The sequence below is a fragment of the Ursus arctos genome, chromosome X (assembly GCF_023065955.2).
Source record: "Ursus arctos isolate Adak ecotype North America chromosome X, UrsArc2.0, whole genome shotgun sequence".
NCBI classification, from domain to species: Eukaryota; Metazoa; Chordata; class Mammalia; order Carnivora; family Ursidae; genus Ursus; species Ursus arctos.
This window is the reverse complement of record NC_079873.1, coordinates 120286054-120306096: the sequence shown is the minus strand read 5'-3', so window position 1 is coordinate 120306096 and position 20043 is coordinate 120286054. Positions and strand designations below refer to the sequence as shown.

Below are 20043 nucleotides of genomic sequence, written 5' to 3'. Positions count from 1 at the left end.
CACCACCGTGAATAGGATCCACTCTCTTGCTGATGCAATTCCTGTGCAGTAGTGTGGCAAGCTAGCTTTGGTCATGTGTTAAAGGCAGCCATCAATCATTTGTCCCCAAAACAGCCTCTTCAGAGAACACTATGATTGTTCAACTATCTCTCCATTGTTAAATGTGTCTTTTTACAACGTTAAATTGGTGGAAATTATTTGCACAACACAAAAATCATACCCAGTCAACACTGTATGACAGGTTCTAGCCGGGGCAACAAGGCCAGAAAAAGAGGCATCCATATTGGAAAAGAAGAATCAGTTTGTTTTTATTTATAGCTGCCATAACTGTCTGTGTAGGAAATTCAAAGGAATCTACAAAAAGCTCCTGGCACTCATAAGTGAGCTTAGCAAGTTCATAGCACATAAGATTAATATACAAAAATCAATTGTACTTGTATATATGAAAAATGAGCAATTAGAAATTGAAAAAACTATACTATTTACCATAGCATCAAAAGTATGAAATACTTAGGGATACATATGACAAACATATGAAAGACAAGTACACTGAGAACTATAAAACATTGCTGAGTGAAATAAAAGAAGATCCAAAAAAATGGAGAAATACCTTGTGTTCGTGGCTTGGAAGACTTGATATTGTTAAGAGGTCAGTTCTTCCCAGTTATTTTAATTGAGGTAAAACTGACATATAACATTGTTAGTTTCAGACCTACACCACAATGATTTGATATTTGTATACACTGCAAAATGATCACCACAATAAGTCTAGTTTCCCCCATTACCATATGAAGTTACGTAATTTACAATACAATATTATTGACTATAGTCACGATACTGTACATTACACACCCATGTCTCATTTATTTGATGGTTGGAAGTTTGTACCTCTTGAACACCTTCTCCCATTTTGCATACCGCCAAAACCCCCTTTGTTCTACCAATAACCAATATGTTCTCTGCATCTACGAGTTTTATTTTATTTTGTTTATTCATTTGTTTTGATTTTTAGATTCCACATACAAGTAAAATCATATGGTATTGGTCTTTCTCTGTCTGACTTATTCCACTTAGCATCATACCCTCAAGCTCCATCCGTGTTGCAAATGGCAAGATTTCATTCTTTTTGATGCCTGAGTAGTATTCCATTATGCAGACATATATATCACATCTCTTTTGTCCATTCATCCATCAATGGACACTTTGTTTCCATATCATGTCTATTGTGAATAATGCTGCAATGAACATAGGGGTGCATGTATCTTTTCAAATTAGTGCTTTTATTTTCTTCAGATAGAGACCCAGAGGGAGAATTGCTGGGCCAGATGATAGTTCCATTTTTAGTTTTTAAAGAAACCCCCACACTGTCTTCCACGGTGGCTGCACCAATTTAAGTTCCCACCAACAGTGCACCAGGGTTCCCTTTTCTGCACATCTTGCCAACACTTGTTATTTCTTGTCTTTTTGATAATAGTCATTCTGACAGGTGTGACATGATGTGTCACAGTGGTTTTAATTTGCATTTCCCTAATGATTAGTGACGTTGAGAATCTTTTCATGTGCCTGGTGGCAATTGAATGTCTTCTTTGGAAAAATGTCTACTCAGATCTTCTGCCCATTTTTTAATTGGATTTTTTTTGTAGTTGTATGAATTCATTGCATATTTTTAATATTAACCCCTTATCAGATGTATGACTTGCAAATACCGTCTCCATTTAGTAGGTTGCTTTTTCATTTTGTTGATGGCTTCCTTCACTGTGCAGAAACTTTCCAGTTTGATGTAGTCCCATTTGTTTATTTTTGCATTTGTTTCCATTGCGTTTGGAGTTAGATCCAAAAAAAAAAAAAATATCACCAAAAGCAAGGTCAAGAACCTTACTGCCTATGTTTCCTTCTAGGAATTTTGTGGTTTCTAGTCTCATATTCAAGTCTTTAATCCATTTTCAATGAATTTCTGTGTGTAGTGTTAAGAGAGTGGTCAAGTTTCATTCTTTTGCACGTAGCTGTCCAGTTTTCCCAGCACCATTTATAGAAGAGAATATCCTTTTCCCATTGTACATTCTTGCCTCTTTTGTTGTAAATTAATTGACAATATATGCATGGGTGTATATCGGGGCTCTCTATTCTGTTCTATTGATCTAGGTGCTGTTTTATGCCAATATTATACTGTTTTGATTACTACAGTTCTGTCATACAGTTTGGGATCAGGGGGTATGATGCCACCAGACTTATTATTCTTTCTCAAGATTGTTTTGGCTATTTGGGATCCTTTATGGTTTCATACAAATTTGAGGATTGTTTGTTCTATCTCTGTGAAAAATGCCATTGAGATTTTCATAGGCATTGCACTGAATCTACACATTGCTTTGGGTAATATGGACACTTTAACAATATTAATTCTTCTGATTCATTAGCATGGAATAGATTTCCATTTATCTGTGTCTTCTTCAGATTCTTTTATCAGTTTTCAAGGTACAGGTCTTTCACCTCCTTGGTTAAATTTGTTTATTTTTAGATATTTTATTCTTTTTGATGTGATTGTAAAAGGGATTGTTTTCTTAATTTCTCTTTCTGATGGTTTGTTAGTGTATAAAAATGCAACAGATTTTCATATAGTAATTTTATATCCTGCAATGTTACCAAATTCATTTATTAGTTCTAACAGTTTCTTGGTGGAGACTTTAGGGTTTTACATATATAAAATTATGTTATCCCCCAATAGTGACAGTTTTATCTCTTCCTTTCCTATTTGGAAGATTTCTATTTCCTTTTCTTGACTAATTGCCCCAGCCAGGATGTCAAATACTGTGTTGAATAAAAGTGGTGAGAATGGGCATCCTTGTCTTGTTCCTGATCTTAGAGTTAAAGCTTTCAGCTTGTCCCTGTTGAGTAAGATGTTAACTGTGGCCTTGTCATATATGGCTGGGGTATACTTCCCTTATACCCACTTTGCTGAGAATTTTTAACAAATGGATGTTAAATTTTGTCAGATGCATCTATTAAATGATCATATGATTTCAATCTTTCATTTTGTTAATGTGGTGTATCTCATTGATTGCTTTGTTGATGCTGAACCATCCTTCATTCCTAGAATAAATACCACTTGATCCTGGTGTATGATGTTTTTAATGTATTGTTGAATTTGGCTTGCTTATTATTTTGTTGGGGATTTTTGCATCTATGTTCATCAGGGATACTGGCCTGTAATTTTCTGTTTTGTGGTGTCCTTGTTTGGTTTCGGTATCAGGGTAATGCTGGCTTCCTAAAATGTTTGGAAGCATTCCTTCTTCTTCAGTTTTTTGGAAGAGTTTGAGAATAGTTGTTAAGTCTTCTTGAATGTTTGGTATAATTCACCAGTGAAGCCATCTGGTTCTACACTTTCAATCTCCTTGCTAGTAATAAATCTATTCAGATTTTCTTTCTTCATGATTCTGTCTTGGAATAGTGTTTGTTTCTAGGAATTTATCCATTTCTTTTATGTTGTCCAATTTGTTGGCATATAATTGTTCATAGTAGTCTTTTATGATCCTTTGTATTTCTTGGTATCAGTTAAAACTTCTCCTCTTTCATTTCAAATTCTATTTATTCCAGCCCTCTCTCTTTTTTCTTAGTGAGTCAGCTAAAGGTTTATCAATTCTGTTTATCTTTTCAAGAGCCAGCTCTCAGTTTCATTGATCTTTCCTCTTGTCTTTTTAGTCTCTACTTCATTTATTTCTGCTCAGGTCTTTATTATTTCCTTCCTTCTACTAACTCTGTGCTATTTGTTCCTTTTTTCTGGTTCCGAGATTTTTCATGTTTATTCAGGTAGGCCTATATCTCTATGAACTTCCCTCTTAGAACAGTTTTTGCTGCATCCCATTGATTTTGGTATGTTGCACTTTCATTTGTCTCAGGGTATTTTTTGGGCTCTCCTTTGACTTCTTTGTTGATCCACTGGTTGTTCAGTACCATGTTTGATCTCTACATATTTGTGATTTCTTTTCAGTTTTCTTTGGAATCTGATTTCCAGATTCATACCATTGTGGGCTGAAAAGACGTTTGATATAATTTTAATCTTAAACTTATTGAGACTTGTTTTATCACATATGTTCTATCCTGGAGAATGTTCATGGGAACTTGAGAAGAATGTGTATTCTGCTGTGTTTGGGTGGAGTGTTCTATATATATCTATTAACTCCACCTGGTCTAATGTGTCCTATGTATCCTTTAAGGTTGAAATTTCTTTACTGATTTTCTGGCTGGATGATCTATCCATTGATGCAAGTGGGGTGTTATATTCCCCTACTATTATTGTATTGCTGTTGATTTCTCCCTTTAGGTCTCTTAATATTTGCTTTATATATTTAGGTGCTCCCATGTTGGGTGCATAAATATTAACATCTGTTATATCTTCTTGCTGGATTGACCTCTTTATCATTATACCATGCCCATCTTTGTCTTTTATTACATTTTTTGTTTTAAAGTCTATTTTGTCTGATATAAGAATAGCTACCCCAGTTTTCTTTCCATTTGCATGAAACATCATTCTCCACCCCTTCATTGTCAGTCTGTGTGACCTTCTATCTGAGGTAGGCAGCATGTAGATGGGTCTTGTTTTTCTATTCATTCAGTCGCTCTGTGTCTTTTGATTACAGAATTTAGTCCATTTACATTTAAATGAATTATAGATAGGTATGTGCTCACTGCCATCTTGTTACTTGTTTACTGGCTGTTTTGTAGATCCTCTCTGTTCCTTTCTTCTTCTCTTGCTCTCCTTCTTTGTAGTTGATGCCTTTCTTTAGTGTTATGTTTAGATTCCATTGTCATTATCTTTTGTGTATCTACTATAGGTTTTTGCTTTGTCATTATCATGAAGCTTACATATATCAGCCTATATATCAATATAGACTGATGGTAAGTTTGAACACATTCTAAGACTACATCTTTACTCCCCCATACACATGTGACACAATGATGTCACATTTTACATCTTTTATTTTGTGTATCCCTTAATTAACTGCTATAGTTTAGTTATTTTTACTGGTTTTACTAGTTTTGTCTTTTTAATCTTCATCTAGCTTTATAAGTGATTAGTCTACTACCTTTAATACATATTTACCTTTGCCAGTCAGATTTTAATTTTTTTATGTTTTCTTGTTACTAATTAACACCTTTCATTTCAACTTAAAGAAATCTTTTTACGTTTCTGGTTTAGTCGTGGTGAACTCCTTCAGTTTTTCTTGTCTGAAAAACTTTCTTTCTCCTTCATTTGTGACCGATAACCTTGCCAGGTAGAATATTCTTTTTTTTTTTAAAGATTTTATTTATTTATTTGACAGAGACAGCCAGTGAGAGAGGGAACACAAGCAGGGGGAGTGGGAGAGGAAGAAGCAGGCTCCTAGCAGAAGAGCCTGATGTGGGGCTCGATCCTAGAATGCCGGGATCACGCCCTGAGCCAAAGGCAAACACTTAACAACTGCACCACCCAGGCGCCCCAAGGTAGAATATTCTTGGTTGGAAGTCTTTTTGCTTTCACCCCTTTGAATATATCATGCCACTCATTTCTGACCTGCAAAGTTTCTGCTGAAAAAAATCAGCTGACAGTCTTCTGGGGAGGGGGTTCCTTGTACATAACAGGTTCTTTTTCTCTTACTGCTTTTAAAACTCTCTCTTTAGCTTTAACTTTTGACATTTTAATTTATAAAGTGTCTTGGTGTGGCTCTCTTGGGCTTCATCTTATTTGGAGCTCTCTAGGCTTCCTGGATCTGGATATCTCTTTATTTCCCTAAGTTACGGAAGTTTTCAGCCATTATTTCTTCAAATAAGTTTCTGTCCCTTTCTCTCTCTTTTGTTTCTGGGACCCCTATTATGTGAATATTGTTCCACTTGATGATGTCCCATAGGTCTCGTAAGCTATCTTCATTTTCTTTAAATTCTTTTTTCTTTTTGCTGTTCTGTTTGAGTGACTTCTACTCCCCTGTCTTCCAGGCCACTAATCCCTTCTTCTGCTTCATTTAGTCTGTTGTTGAACCCCTTTAGTGTACTTTTCAGCTCAGCTATTATATTCTTTAGCTCCATGACTTCTGTTTGGTGCTTTCTTATATTTTTCTGTTTCTTTGTTGAAGTTCTCTCTGTGCTCATTCATTCTTCTCCTGGGATCAGCAAGCATCTTTATAACATTTCTTTCAACTCTTTATTGAGTAAATTACTTATCTCCCTTTCATTAAGTTTTTTCCCCCTGGGGTTTTATCTTCTTTCATTTGGAACATACCCTTTGTTTCCTCATTTTGTTGGGCTCTCTGTGTTTGTCCTATGTTAGGCAAAACACCAATCCCTCCCAGTCTTGAAGGACTGGTCACAGGAAAACAAGATGTGTGTCTGAGTCTGCTGTCTGCAGTCCCCTGGAGAACTATCTCTTCAATTGTTTCAGTTCTGTTTCAGTTCTGCAGAAACATAAGCTCCCTCCTGGCCACCAGAGCCAGGTGTTCAAGGGACATTCCCTATATGGACTGCATGCATCTACTGGGTTTGCTGGGCCACAGGGGAGCACGTAGCTGTGGCAAGCCCGCCCAACAGTTATGGTGGGGTGGGGTCATGGGGCACAATAGTCCAGGGCATGCAGCATTAACAAGGCAGAAGGAGAGTGCAGATATGGCACCTTCAAGTGACTCCACCCCCAGAGAGAGTTCTAACACATCCCTGAGCCTTCAGCAGACACTTAAAATTAGCTAGTAAATCTCCTTCACACGTGGTCTAGGCATATTTCAATCTGCTGCTTTTGCCATGAGTCCCAGGGCAAGTGAGTCTGTACATGAACCTGTTAAGAGCAGTGTCAATTTCTTCCAGAACTTTGGGTCTCCTGGACATAAGCTGTGCTGGTTTTCAAAGCCAGATGTTTTGGAGGTTTGTCTCTCTAATGCTGGTCCCAAGGGTTAAGGTTGCCAGATGTGGGGCTTGAACCCCTCACTCCTCATAGATACACTCTGTATTTGTGAGGTCCCACCTGCCTGTGGGTTGCCGTGTCAGGGGTGGGGGTTTTGGCAAGACCATGTCTCTGTCTCACCTACTCCTCTCAATCTGGCCTTTTTACCCATTGCTGTGAAGGAGCTCTTCAGCTTGTTTTCAAGTCTTTTTCAAAGAATTTTTCTATATGTCACTGTAGATTTGGTGTGTCCATGGGAATAGGTGAGTTCAGGGTTTTCCTACACTGCCATCTTGAACCACCCTCTCCCAAGATTTGATACATAAATTCAACACAATCCTTTCCAAAATCCCAGCAGGCTTTCTTTCTAAATGTATAGACTGATCCTAAAATTCATATGAAAATGCAAAGGACCTAGAATATCCAAAATGACTTTGAAAAGGAAGAACGAAGTTGGAAGACTCACGCCATCTGATTTCAAGAGTTATTTTAAAGCTAGAGTAGTCAAGACAATGTGGAATTGGCATAAAAGGATAAACATATCAATCAACCGAGAATCTAGAAGTAGACCCATATATATATGTAGATTTTTCAACAAACATACCAAAGCAGGTCAATGGAAAATATATTCTTCTAGTGACATGGTACCGGAATAACTGGATATCCATATGTAACACAAAACAAATCTTTGATCTCAACCTTGCACCATATACAAAATTTAACTCCAATTGAAAAATTGCCCTAAAGGTAACACCTAAAACTATATAAAACATCTAGAAGAAAACACAGGTAAAAACCTTTGCAACTTTGGGTTAGGCAAATATTTTTTTAGATACGCTACCAAAAGCATAATCCAGGGGCGCCTGGGTGGCACAGAGGTTAAGCGTCTGCCTTCGGCTCAGGGCGTGATCCCGGCATTATGGGATCGAGCCCCACATCAGGCTCCTCCGCTATGAGCCTGCTTCTTCCTCTTCCGCTCCCCCTGCTTGTGTTCCCTCTCTCGCTGGCTGTCTCTATCTCTCTCAAATAAATAAAATCTTTAAAAAAAGAAAGCATAATCCAGAAAAGAAAAAAAATAATAAACTGAGTTTCATCGAATTAAAAAGTTCTACTCCACACCTAAATCTTTCTACATGCTAGATTTTTAGCCACTGATGGGTTCATAGTAATAATTTAGATAGCACATCACCTTTGCCCCATGTTCTCGTACTTTCTTAGTACTGGAAACCATAGTGGGCCATGTTTAATAGGTGAGTTTCCTGAAAAACACAGATCTGGCCTGGAGGCATTGGAAGATGCCACTTATTTAGCCTCTGTAATTCCCTCAGCTCAAAAAGAGCTGGTTTGAGAACTAGCAATATTGGGGTGAAAGGTCAGATGTAGCATTGACAGATGGATAGATGGACAAACAGATGGGAGGAGGAAGGAGGAAGGGAAGGAGGGTGGAAGAAAGAGAGACAGAGACAGAGATTTATTATTTGGAGGAAAATAGGGGAGTCCTGTTTAACGTCACTCTTTCTTGCTTGCCTGGGCTTTCTTGAGTTGGAGAGCAGGAGAGGAATTCTAGCCAATACCTGGGAACTGGGCATCACTCAGTTGTGCCAGAACAGTGCAAGTGAGAGCTCTTCATTTTGTATATTTCAGAGGGGGAAAAAGTTATCAAGGACCTGTGTCCTAGAGAACAACATGTTGGCTCTATGATTTTGTATGATAGGCAAGAGGGGTGAAAGATGGCTCCTGCTTTCCAAAGCTCCATTAGCAGAATCACTCTTCTTGATGAAGCTGTAGAACCATGACCAGCATGGACAGTCAGATATTTGGGGGGCGTCTATTATGTCAGTAAGTATACTCTTCATATTATCGATCACAGAGATGCACGTGGACCTGCTAAACAACGTTTCCATGGCTGAACTGTTTCTTCCTGGATCCACTATTAATTTCGTGTCTATCCTAACCTGCAGGAATTATTTATGTGATGTCGGTGGTGCTGGGGCTTCTGCTTTCCCATTTCCAGAGCTGGCAAAGCAGACAACCAGGCAAGCTGCACCACCCGGAGCTCTCGTTTGGTCAGAATCCTACTGGGCAGGTCACAGTGTTCCCAGCTGCAATAGGTTGGCAGCTGAAGCAAGCATAATCACTAGGTGACATTATTAAGCGCTTGGCCTGTGCCAGGTACTGGGAGACCCTGACTAAGATTATGGCATTTCATCATCACAATGGCCCAATGAGGTTGGTACAACGTTAATTGGTGGTGGAGCCAGGATTCAAATCCAGGTTTCTCTGATTGCAAAGCTGATGTCCTTTAGAATACGCACAATGCTACATGATTAATTTATTTCAAGCGATCTTTCAACAGCCCTGTGCTGCATCCATTAGCTCTAGGTTAAACCTCAAAGTATATCCAGCCTGTGTGTTATTTACCCCTTGTTATTAGAAGTCTTTTTCAAATGTCTTAGGCTACTTTCCTGCCTTATTAATGAATGTACTTTCTGGAACAGATTTGATTTTTTTGTTACGACTAAAAGTCTCACGCTATCCCGGATGGGGAATATTGGAGGAAAAGGCAGTTAGGCTACAAATGATTCTCGGGCACACTCAAAGCCATTTTTAGGGATACATTCCCACATCAGTTTATGTTTTTGTCATTTGTCTTTTTCTACAAATGAGCAATTGCAGAGAGAGAGAGAGAGAGACAAAGAGAGTTAGCAGTCAGTTTCACTCTTTGGTTTGTCACAAGCCTTTGTGATATTAGACTTAGCCTCACAGCTAAACTAAGGCACTACTGACATCGTTAGCACATAAAACTACAGGGACCATTTGACATGTTGAATACTTGGCCACCTGACTGTAATGTCCATACACCACACATGCGTGTGCACGCATGCGCACACACACACACTTTCATATCAGAGGCAAAACGGGGGGTTTTAGCAACAGTCACAGACTACTGTCTTAGGCTCTCAATTAGAGGAAATGACATAATATGAGATCACGGTGTGCAGGATTTGGGCTCCAGAAACGCCCATGTAAAGAGCTCAGTCTGCACCATGCCGAGTCCATACAGAACAAGCAAGACTTCACTTCTTTTTAAAGCAAGGAAGTTTTTTATTTGGCTCCTGCCAACCAAAACCAAAACCGTGTTGGTGTGTTTAGTTTCTTTATGAAGTTACGTGCTCCTAATGGCTCTCATCTAGAGATGGCTGAATTGATAAACAGGTCTGCTCATTACGAGACAAGTTTGGCAAAGACAGGTTGGAGTCCATCTTCCTGTGGCATCTGCTCCTAGGGTCGGCTCCGGGCAGATTTGTGAGGTGAGCAAGGTTGACCTGGTCCTCGTATTTCCCTTCTGTACTCCTTTTCCTCCATTTTAGCATCCCTGGCTTAATTCATGTAAGTCAACATTTATGGCATCATTTACCAGGCAGTGTGCTTGGGTTCTCTGCCCCGGCCCTGTAATATTCATGGCCTTCACTAGTATCTGAAAATTGGACTTGGTTCTTGTCATTCCATAGTCTATGGAGCCTATGTGGAAAACATTTTAGGCTGAGGGGGTGATTAATTTCCATCGCCGTCTGCAACTGCCTACAATCTAGTTTTTAAATTGATGCCTCTGAGTGTTACACACACACACACACACACACACACACACCCTCAACCTTGGCTGGCTGATTTGAGGGAGATCTATGAGTTCTCTTTATTGCTTCCTTGATGAAGGGGTGTTAAAGGCTTGAGATCGCTCCACAATAATGTTGAGAATGGGTGACTGACCAAACACAACCAGAGTGATGTTAGTTTAGAGCAAAAGGAAAGTGTTTGAAAAGTGCACACTATTTCCTTTCATCATCACTACGGCTACATTTTTTAAAAAGTGGAATGATTCTAATTTCTCCCCGAAGTCTCCATTTTCACAGTGGCTGACGGAAGCGACCCACACAGGTATCATGGTATATGGAGGGCACAGCATTCGGCTGCACATGCTGAGACCAGGCTCCAGGGCTCCTTTGGTGTGATTAGCTGAAGTACTTTACTATCTGGGAGAAGAACTGTAGCATATATTGGAGTAAAAAGAGCAGGGGGCAAATATGAGAAAACTGGGATTCTAAGCTGACCTCTGCTACTAACTAGATGCATGTGTTTGGGCAAGTGGCTGACCCTCCTTGAGTCTTGGTGTCCTTATCTGTTCAGCAAAAGAGTTGGTCTCCTGTAAATTGTGTTCTGATACACCATGAAAATTCATAACGGCTCCTTGTCACTGCCATGTATGCTCAGCCTTGACAGTTTAAGTGCTGGCTAGGAACAACCCAATGGGTCAGCAAATGGATTGATTCTGGCATGATGTGGTCAACGGAATAACAGATTCACGTTACCGAAGGAACCAAATGTGCGGTTAAATGTAGTGGTCCGGCCTGGCTAGTCACGGGTCAACCTCTGCAAAACCTGTGCTTCCTGATATCAGAGTTATGGCTCTGTGCTTTTTCTTTCTGCCTCGTCAATTTGCCTCACTGTTGGCATAGAAGAAACTGCATGTATCTCCCTGAAAGTCATTGCCAGGGTAGTCTGGCTCTGCTGCTCAGATATATCCCATTCCATCTGTTCCTGCCTCTAACAGGGTTGGCTACCCAGCTTCAGATCCAGGCAATGGAACAGCGCGAGCGGAAGCAACACAACTTTTAAGCTGTAGGTTTCTTAAGCTACTCCGCATGCTTCAATCCATCTCAGCTGGCCCCCGATGCATTGAAGTCCCCCAAAGGGGCGGACAGTTCCAACTTGTTCTTATTAACTTTAGGGGATTCTGTCCACCTTTGTGACTACTTTGCGTTTTCCTCTTCTGACCCAGCCTTGCTACCTGAGGGGTAAGTGGGCAAATGAAAGGGTTCAGGGGTCACTTCTCAGAAGCCTTCATTGATATCCCCACATGACATCTTCCCCACCGCAACCCTGGCACTGGTTAGGGGTGACTATATGGGCTCCCACAGGAGTAGCCTGTGACAATACCTTCTTGTCATCCTGACTCCTCTCCTCTCCACAAGGAGACTGTGAGCTCCTTGAAGGTACATTTTGGATCTTGTATTTGTCTATGAGACCCCAGGGTTTAGCACAATGGTGCAAAATAAACGCTCAATATATTCCAGTTGTCTTAAAGTAATTAAATTTAAAAAATTAACTTACCGAAAATTTCTATCTGGAGACCCCTGTGGAGGCACATGCTATCCTCTCCAATTTCCTCATGTATAAAACAGACATAATAATAGTGCCTATTTCATAAGCTTCTGGTGGTTGAGGATTAACGAGACAAAATTGTCAAGTGCTCGGTACAGAGGTTGGCTCAGAGCATTCACTCAACACATATTAGTTATGATTTCATGTAGCCACGATGTGTATCGGAGGCAGCTTGAATTCTGCATTTTTTGTTTCTTCAAAAACCAGGAGACCTAATTTCTTTTCAGAGAAGAAAAGGCCATGCCTTCCATCTCCCAGCCTGTTTCTGGCCTCAAAATAAGAACTGTTCCACATCACACTGCCATTAGATCAAGGAACATGAGAAACCCAGCAGAACTGCAGCCCGGATGCTGCCTGTGGTGACAGTGCATCATGGGAAAAGCTCGTCGTGACAGTGCACCATGGGAAAAGGTCCAGGATGCAGAAATCTACCTCCCCACACCTCACACTGCCCCACATTCCCAAACCAACGAAGTACATAGGAAATAACGACGCTCTCTGAATTACAACACATGTGCCTAATAGCGATACACTGTTGTGGAAAGTGTGAAAAGGGCCCCCAACAGTCTCACCATATTGAGACTGCTCTCTACTGCTCCTGTGAACACAGACAGCCTGAGATCGGAGAAAATGTGCAGAGAAATCATTTTTAAAACCTCCTGAAAGCTGATGGCACCTAAGTCGGATCAAGGGACCCGGCACATATATCCACGAGGAGGATACTGGAGAATTTTTTAGTTTTCATTAATAATCAACAAAAATAATGAACAATTACAAAGAACTACCTCAATCCGTGAGTCACGTACACGGCCAACAAAAGGCACATAGCTCAGAATGTGTGAAAAGGGAGGCCCTCATGGTGGCAGAAGCTTGGGCTGTGTCCAAATACAGCGAGTACGCTAGAAGATCACATTTATCTACTTGGGAATGTATTTATGCAGGCCTCCTACTGCTCACAACCTGGGTATGGTGTCAGGCATGCATTCTCTGTGTCATCTGAACTCAACTTCGACCAACGCTCCCTGTGCAGCTCACGCTGAGATTCTTTACTCAAAAGGTAAGAAACTAGGTCCCTGCCAAGCCAAAAGAAACCAAACAGCGCCCCTTTCAAAGTGTAACAGCAATCACAAGCAGCCATCGCGATACATCAAGGTCTAATAAATGGAGAGTGCTCTGCTGTTGTCAGGGGGACAGGTGCGTATAAGGGGCCAAGACACAGCCTGCCATTTCTGCAAGCATGGTGCTAAAAGCCATTCTCCAGTGTCATATCTGCTCACTCAGCACGCTGATGATGAATCGGGACTAATTTGGAAACGTTCATCTGCTTGGGACTGTGTGCATCAATTCCCTTCCTTCATAATTTATCCAGCATTTTGATTGTGGTGTGTGGTGATAAATAACTGAAACGAGTTATAAGTGCTTGGAGATTTAGTCTTATGTCTTCACCACCGCTTTTTATATTCTCCAAGATAGCCCACATTCAACTTTGTATGCAAACCTGAAATGGTATTTCAGAGAAGAAAAGGAAAAAAAAAAGCAGCCAATAGATCTTTCACTTTGGGAACTGAATATAAGATCATATTCAAAGTGCAGCATTTATGGTCCAACACTGAATACATAAAATATATGACCATTACAAATTCACCTTTCATTGCAAAGCCATGCTCTTGTAGTGACATATCTTATTGCTAGATTAGAGCTTTTAGCATGATGAGGGCATCTTTCATCCTCTCCTAGATGCAGGCTGGGTACTCCTTCAGGGCTGTATTTCTGCCTGTCACAATGCCCTATGCCACTGAGAGACGTAACTTACAGAGAACCCAAGTCATTCACCAAAGGGCTGCAGCCACTTCGGAGGGGAAGCACCTAATCGGAGGTATGTCATCTGCATGGGACCACATTGTTTCAGCCATGCTCTGCTGAATCCAATTGGCTGGATCAGCCAATGCTGTTTTCTGGAATTAACCCAAAGAGGTCAATCCAACATCACAAATATTCAGCCAATACAAGTTTTGGCAATACCACAAAGATAGTTGTGTGGAGGACATGGTACATGCTGGTTACTAGGAAAAGAATATACATACCACATAAATCAGTGATATGGTTATGATGGGAATGTACTTAAACCAGGACATTCATGGAATGGCTTTCCAGATTTTTCCAACTCAATCCTAAATCTTAAGGTATGGGTCAAAGACAGATTTTCATGGATTTTTCAACTCATACAATGATTCGGTGTTGCTGCTTCTTTCTTTAACTTTTGAAACACATAGTCTAAATCTTGCGTTGCTTTAACTCCTTGCCCTTCACACTCAGTCTGACTTTCCCATCTCCTCCTACATCTTCAGTCCTTCACATACCCAATATTCTTGACACATGCTTTACTCATGTATATTCCCCGGTGACTAGCCCAGTGCGAGGCACACGGAAGGCATTCCACAAATCTTTGTTGAATGAGTATGAATGAATGACAAAATGAGGACAGCACAAGGCTTGGTGATAACTATGTTAAATGCACAGGGACACTTTTCACTTACTTCCCACTCTTAGATGTGTTCCGGGTCTTTGTGGATGATGGAGAGTTGGCGCCTGGATTAGTGTTTGGAGAACCCCGTCTATCCTTACTATACCCACAGAAAGAATAGAAAAAATATATACAACAAATGACCACAGAGACAAAAAGCAATTAGTCATTTCATTTAAATACTTTGAGGCTCGGTCTCTCTCTCTCACGCGCGCGCGCTCTCTCTCTTTTTCCTGTCAAAATGGAGCATGATCTTATCCAGTGGTGAGCCCTTCAAAGGTAAAGAGAGTGGGAACCACTGGTCAAGTTCAAAAAAAGCTATCCTTGGGGCGCCTGGGTGGCTCAGTCGTTAAGCATCTGCCTTTGGCTCAGGGCGTGATCCCAGAGTCCTGGGATCAGGTCCCACATCAGGCTCCTCGGCTGGGAGCCTGCTTCTTCCTCTCCCACTCCCCCTGCTTGTGTTCCCTCTCTCGCTGCCTGTCTCTCTCTCTCTCTGTCAAATAAATAAATAAAATCTTTAAAAAAAAAAGCTATCCTTTTGGCATTCAAGCTTGAGCTAGTGGATTCCATTAACGATAGCACCATGGCCCGGGCCCCAAGGGAGGTTCCAGTAAAAAAAAAAAATGTGTAAAAATAACTAGAAAATAACTAGTCTTTAACATCAAATCCTTTCTTTTCAGTCTCTGGAGTGTCTGTATTACAAGTTCAGTTCTGAAGCTTCTGACTTTTAGTGAAGTATGCGGATGCCAAGTGACTTCCAAAAGTCTTTGTGAGATACTATCAGATGAATTAATAATTTTCACTCATAATGTTAACATGGGAAGGCCGTGAATTCAGATATTCTTTCAGGAAAAGCACCACCTGCTTCATGAGTAATTGAATTTAAATCTCCACCTTCAATAACTCCACAGCTTATGTCAAACCTTGGAAACAATTACGAAATAAATCACTAGGAAGGTCTGCTTAATCTCATCAGGTTAATAAACGCAGACAAATTAATCACTTGAAGGTAAACAAAAAGGAATAATTGATTGGAGTCTTCTTGATTACTTTATTCTATTTTCTTTATCAAACTATTTTTACCATTATCTTCAATTCAGCTGCTCTGCCTTGAAATTATTACTTTACTTCATCTTCGGATTTCCATGGAAACCAATTCAAAGCCTTTCTCTCCACTTGATGATGTGTGGAATTATTTATCCTGATTTCATCAGAAAGATTTTTTCTTGTTAGTCAGATCTACGTCAGCATAACCTTTTATGAAAAGTGAAGGTAAAAAAGAAAAATGTATATCTTGGCTTTCAATGACGATAATAGAGCCTTCCAAAGGCACAGAATATTGTCTCAGAGAATGTCAAAGAGCTTTCCAAGATACTTACAAACCTTTTAAGTACCTCAGAAATAAGTACCTGCAAGTACTGTATTTATATGTGCGGTGGCATGGGGGTCAGAAAAGATAGTCTGCCCTGCACTCATCAGCTTTAAATGACCAGACAGATGCGACTGGAACAAGAGAGAATCATAGGTTCCACAAGATCCCCAAGGTAACGCAAAAGGGTGTGGGCACAGATGAGGGCTAACCAGACAGATAGCAAAAGTCCCAACAGTTGTTTGGAGTGGGCGACACCAAGATGACCTCCGATCCTTCTGCTGGAGGGGACAGACCTTCTAGAAAGAGTGAGCACACATTCTATCCCAGGGAGAGATATCAGATGCCTGCCAAGACAAAGTGTTGGGATTCCCGCACAGCGCAGGGATCATTTCCTTGTGCTGCTCACGGATTCAGCAGACTGTGTCTACATTCTGAGTGGGGTCTGTGGACCCCACTACGCCCCGGCCTATCCATCATGACTTTGTAGCAAAGAACGCCTTAGCCGCATCTGGGACCATACCATCTGCCTTCCTCACCCAGAGCCAAGCTCAGAAACTAAGAGATAATACCAACCAATGGGGCAAGAGACTGTAACTCAAAAGAATTCAAGACAGTCGCCTCCAGCAGGTCAGGGCAGTCCGATGCAAAGGACGCAAAATGCTATGAGTTGCAAAATTCAAGTCAGGCTCCATTTCCTCACTTCCACATCCTGATCCCTGGCCCCCCAGAGCTTCCTCGCCTCGCCCCTCACTCAGACAAGAGGGAGTGGGAAACTTCAGTGGAAGCATTCTGAAACAAGAGCTCTTTTGATCTTGCAAGCTACCGGGCTTGGACTAGATGGTCATTTAAGGCTCCCTGAGTCACAAAGTTCAGGCACCCACGTCCTTTTCAATGCAAGAACACCCATTCTCACTGTTAAATTCCCATGCCTGTGCCTTGGGCACAGGAGTCCTTTATCATCTGCATGACAAGTGACCCCTTCTAAGCTCCATGCAGGGCACGGCAGGACAGCAGGGAAAGTTGGCAGCCGGCAGTGGCGGTTTTCTTATTGTTAACTGCTGCTCTAGACGGGGGTGGTCTGGGAGCAGTAGTCCTTTAAAAGATAGGAATAAGGACCCCTCTGACTTACTGCCATATCCGGTACGTGCACATTTGCAGGGAATAAAAACAAAAACTTTCTCAGAGAAAATCACATATGGAAGGCACTTGACTGGGGGTGAAAGTAATCAAAGAGCTCAAAATGTTTGTTCTGGGCAAATAGTCAATCCATTGGCAGTGGTCAAGTGTATCTGAAAGTGGGGTAGGGACCAAGCACAGTTTGTGGCAGGCTTGGATCCCAGGAGTTTCATTTTGTAGATATACTAAGGACCGCTGCATAGAAAGGCTTCGAGGTCACTGAGGGAAAAGAGTCATCGGTCCAGGGGCGCCTGGGTGGCACAGCGGTTAAGCGTCTGCCTTAGGCTCAGGGGGATCGAGCCCCACGTCAGGCTCCTCCACTATGAGCCTGCTTCTTCCTCTCCCACTCCCCCTGCTTGTGTTCCCTCTCTCGCTGGCTGTCTCTATCTCTGTCAAATAAATAAATAAAAAATCTTAAAAAAAAAAAAAGGAGTCATCGGTCCACCCCAAAGTTCCAGACTCAGTAGCTAAGTCTGAACAAGATGCTCTAATTCTGAAACCTCGAGACCACAGGGCCCTGAGTTTTCCAGAAGTGCCCGGTGAGCCAGAAAGAGAAGATCGTGCGGCCGCAGACTGCCTGGGAGACTCAGAGATCTGGGAAAACACAGGTCAAGGACCTGAAGATTAAGATATTGCCAAGAACACTGGCCACTGGAACATCCCGCGATCTCAGGGACTTAGAGGAATAAGCCCTATCTGCTTGGGGTATACAGATGATAATTTGGGGCACCTGAGATGGGAGGGGAGCCGCACTGATGCCGAGCTAGTTTCCAACCCACACATCCCAAACAGACCTACTCCTGTTGTCATTATTTTGTCTCTAGACCGCTTGTCAGATCTCTTTACTTTGATCTCCTCTTTGGGTTGGGATCTTAAAGGCTGTGGCCTGAAATCCCTGACAGTACGAATACGGGCTTCCTCCACTCCTCCCGAGGAGCTAGCCTCTTCTGAGAGGATTCTTTCCTCCCTCCCTCACACCCAGCCCCATCAAAGGCTTATGAAAACTATTCCAGGTGAGCTCCTGATAGGAAAAGTTAATGAGTGCCAGCACTCCTTCTGTCTGCCTGGCTGGCTGTCTGTCTCCATCTGTCAAGTAAGCCGTCTTCCACAGGCTCCACAAATAATGTCTCCACCACCGGAAACCTGGGGGGAGAATCTGCAGTATTGTGCACATTGTATTCAGGTGGGAAAACTCTGACTAACCCAACTCTCCAGCATTTTCAAAGTGTTTCTGATTGAATAATTTGATGCTGAAATGGCATCCAGTGTACTTAAGCCAAGATGGCAATCAGATCCACTCCAATCTGGATTTTTCTCTTAGATCAGAGAGGTACTCGAGGGAGAAGAACCTAGCAGTTTCAAACACACTCAACTCACTTTCTTGATGGGCGGCATACAGAAACTTCGGCATTTCCTATAGTACTTCGTGGGTTCTTTTTGGAATTAATTCATCTCAGACCCATGAAAACTAGTCACGCTGCTCTAACTACAACAGCACTGAAATTTAAGAAATTAATTGTCAGGGTCTTAGGAAACTGAATTTCAGGAGAGTCGGGCTGCCATACTGACGGTCTACGTATCTTTTATTCGACACTGAGCATATGGTGTTTGTAGTGTTGTTTATGTTTTATTGTTTATCAGTCTAGCTCTAAGGAAAGCACTCAGAAAATATTGGTTAAACAAACAAATGGAAAGAGCTGCCTCTGGGCTCTGTAGAAAAGAGTGCTGTGATCGATTATCAATGTCTGGCACTAGTGGGAGAGAGGAAGTGGTGACATATATGTCACACATTTCCTAGAGAAGAATGGTCTGGGTGAACTGTATTCTAGTCGGACTCTGGTCTACTTAGAATTGGCCTGGTGGTTGAGCACCATGTGGATCCCAAGGACAGGTGAGCTTGGAAAGGGTTCTCCAGCAAGCCTGCCCAAGTCGTTGGCTAGTGCCTGTGAATAACGAGAACCCTATTGCATTTGCACAGCTTTTCATCTTTTCCAGTGTGTGTTCTTGTAAGTGGTAACTGAGATGCAACTCAAGCTATTGTTAAGAGGTTATTTCCAATCTATCTGGGGAAAGCGTAGCTAACTGCTCCTTAGAGATGACTCTAGGCTCCTTGAGGCACACATGATGAGGAAATGCACTTAAAATATATAGATTCTACCAGGGATAGAAGCTTGTCCGATCTGCTTCCCCAACAGGTGCTTGAGCTCCCTGTATAACGTATCCACCAAGTGGTCATCTTTTGGAGGGCTTTGAAACCATGATCGCGTCCCCATCATGACTGCTTCCCCATGCAAACCTGCTTTCCTATTTTCTAAGACGCTCACATTTCTGAAGTATTTTTTGCCCTTGTTCTGTTACTGAGCAAGACATCTCTTGAAATATTGATTTCCTTTAATTAGAGCTGATGAGGCTTCTATAATTCATTTTTATATCTTGGTAGGTTATGTCCTGAGTGCTTTTCTTTCTTTGCTCCAAACTTTTTTCATTTTCTTCCACCCAAAGTGTCTCAATTACTGTCCCTACCCTTTGCAGAGTCCCGTTCCTATTATCTATATTTCTGTGAATCACCAAGCAAAGAAAGTTCAGTTCGCTAACCTGTGCTTTCAGCTGGCTTCCGTCTCTAGCTTTTCTTTGCTTAACTGCGGCTAATGACAGGTTTTCAGGGACAAGAACAGCTCATCTTTATTGCTAGGAAGTGCAGTGTTAACTGTGAACTCTCCAGAGCAACCTCATCTGTTCAAAGCATTTATTCAAAAATCTCAAGTTCTAATCCTGGCTGCCAGCAAGGCATACAACTTCTTGCTGTCTTAGGAGTCTCATCTATAGAGCAGAGGGAATTAAACCGATCAG

At 41.5% G+C, this 20043-nt stretch overlaps 1 protein-coding gene across 2 annotated transcripts in view; it reads right to left on the bottom strand.

The window, feature by feature from the left end:
- The window catches only part of HS6ST2 (heparan sulfate 6-O-sulfotransferase 2), a 286457-nt gene that overhangs the window by 32048 nt on the left and 234366 nt on the right, over window positions 1-20043 (bottom strand). The window contains exon 4 of one of the 2 annotated variants that reach the window (XM_044391647.3): window positions 14659-14745. The exons of the other annotated variant lie outside the window; for it this stretch is intronic. Within the exon in view, the coding sequence (XP_044247582.1) occupies window positions 14659-14745 (87 nt within the window). The remainder of the gene's footprint in view (window positions 1-14658; window positions 14746-20043) is intronic. 2 annotated transcript variants of the gene reach the window in all.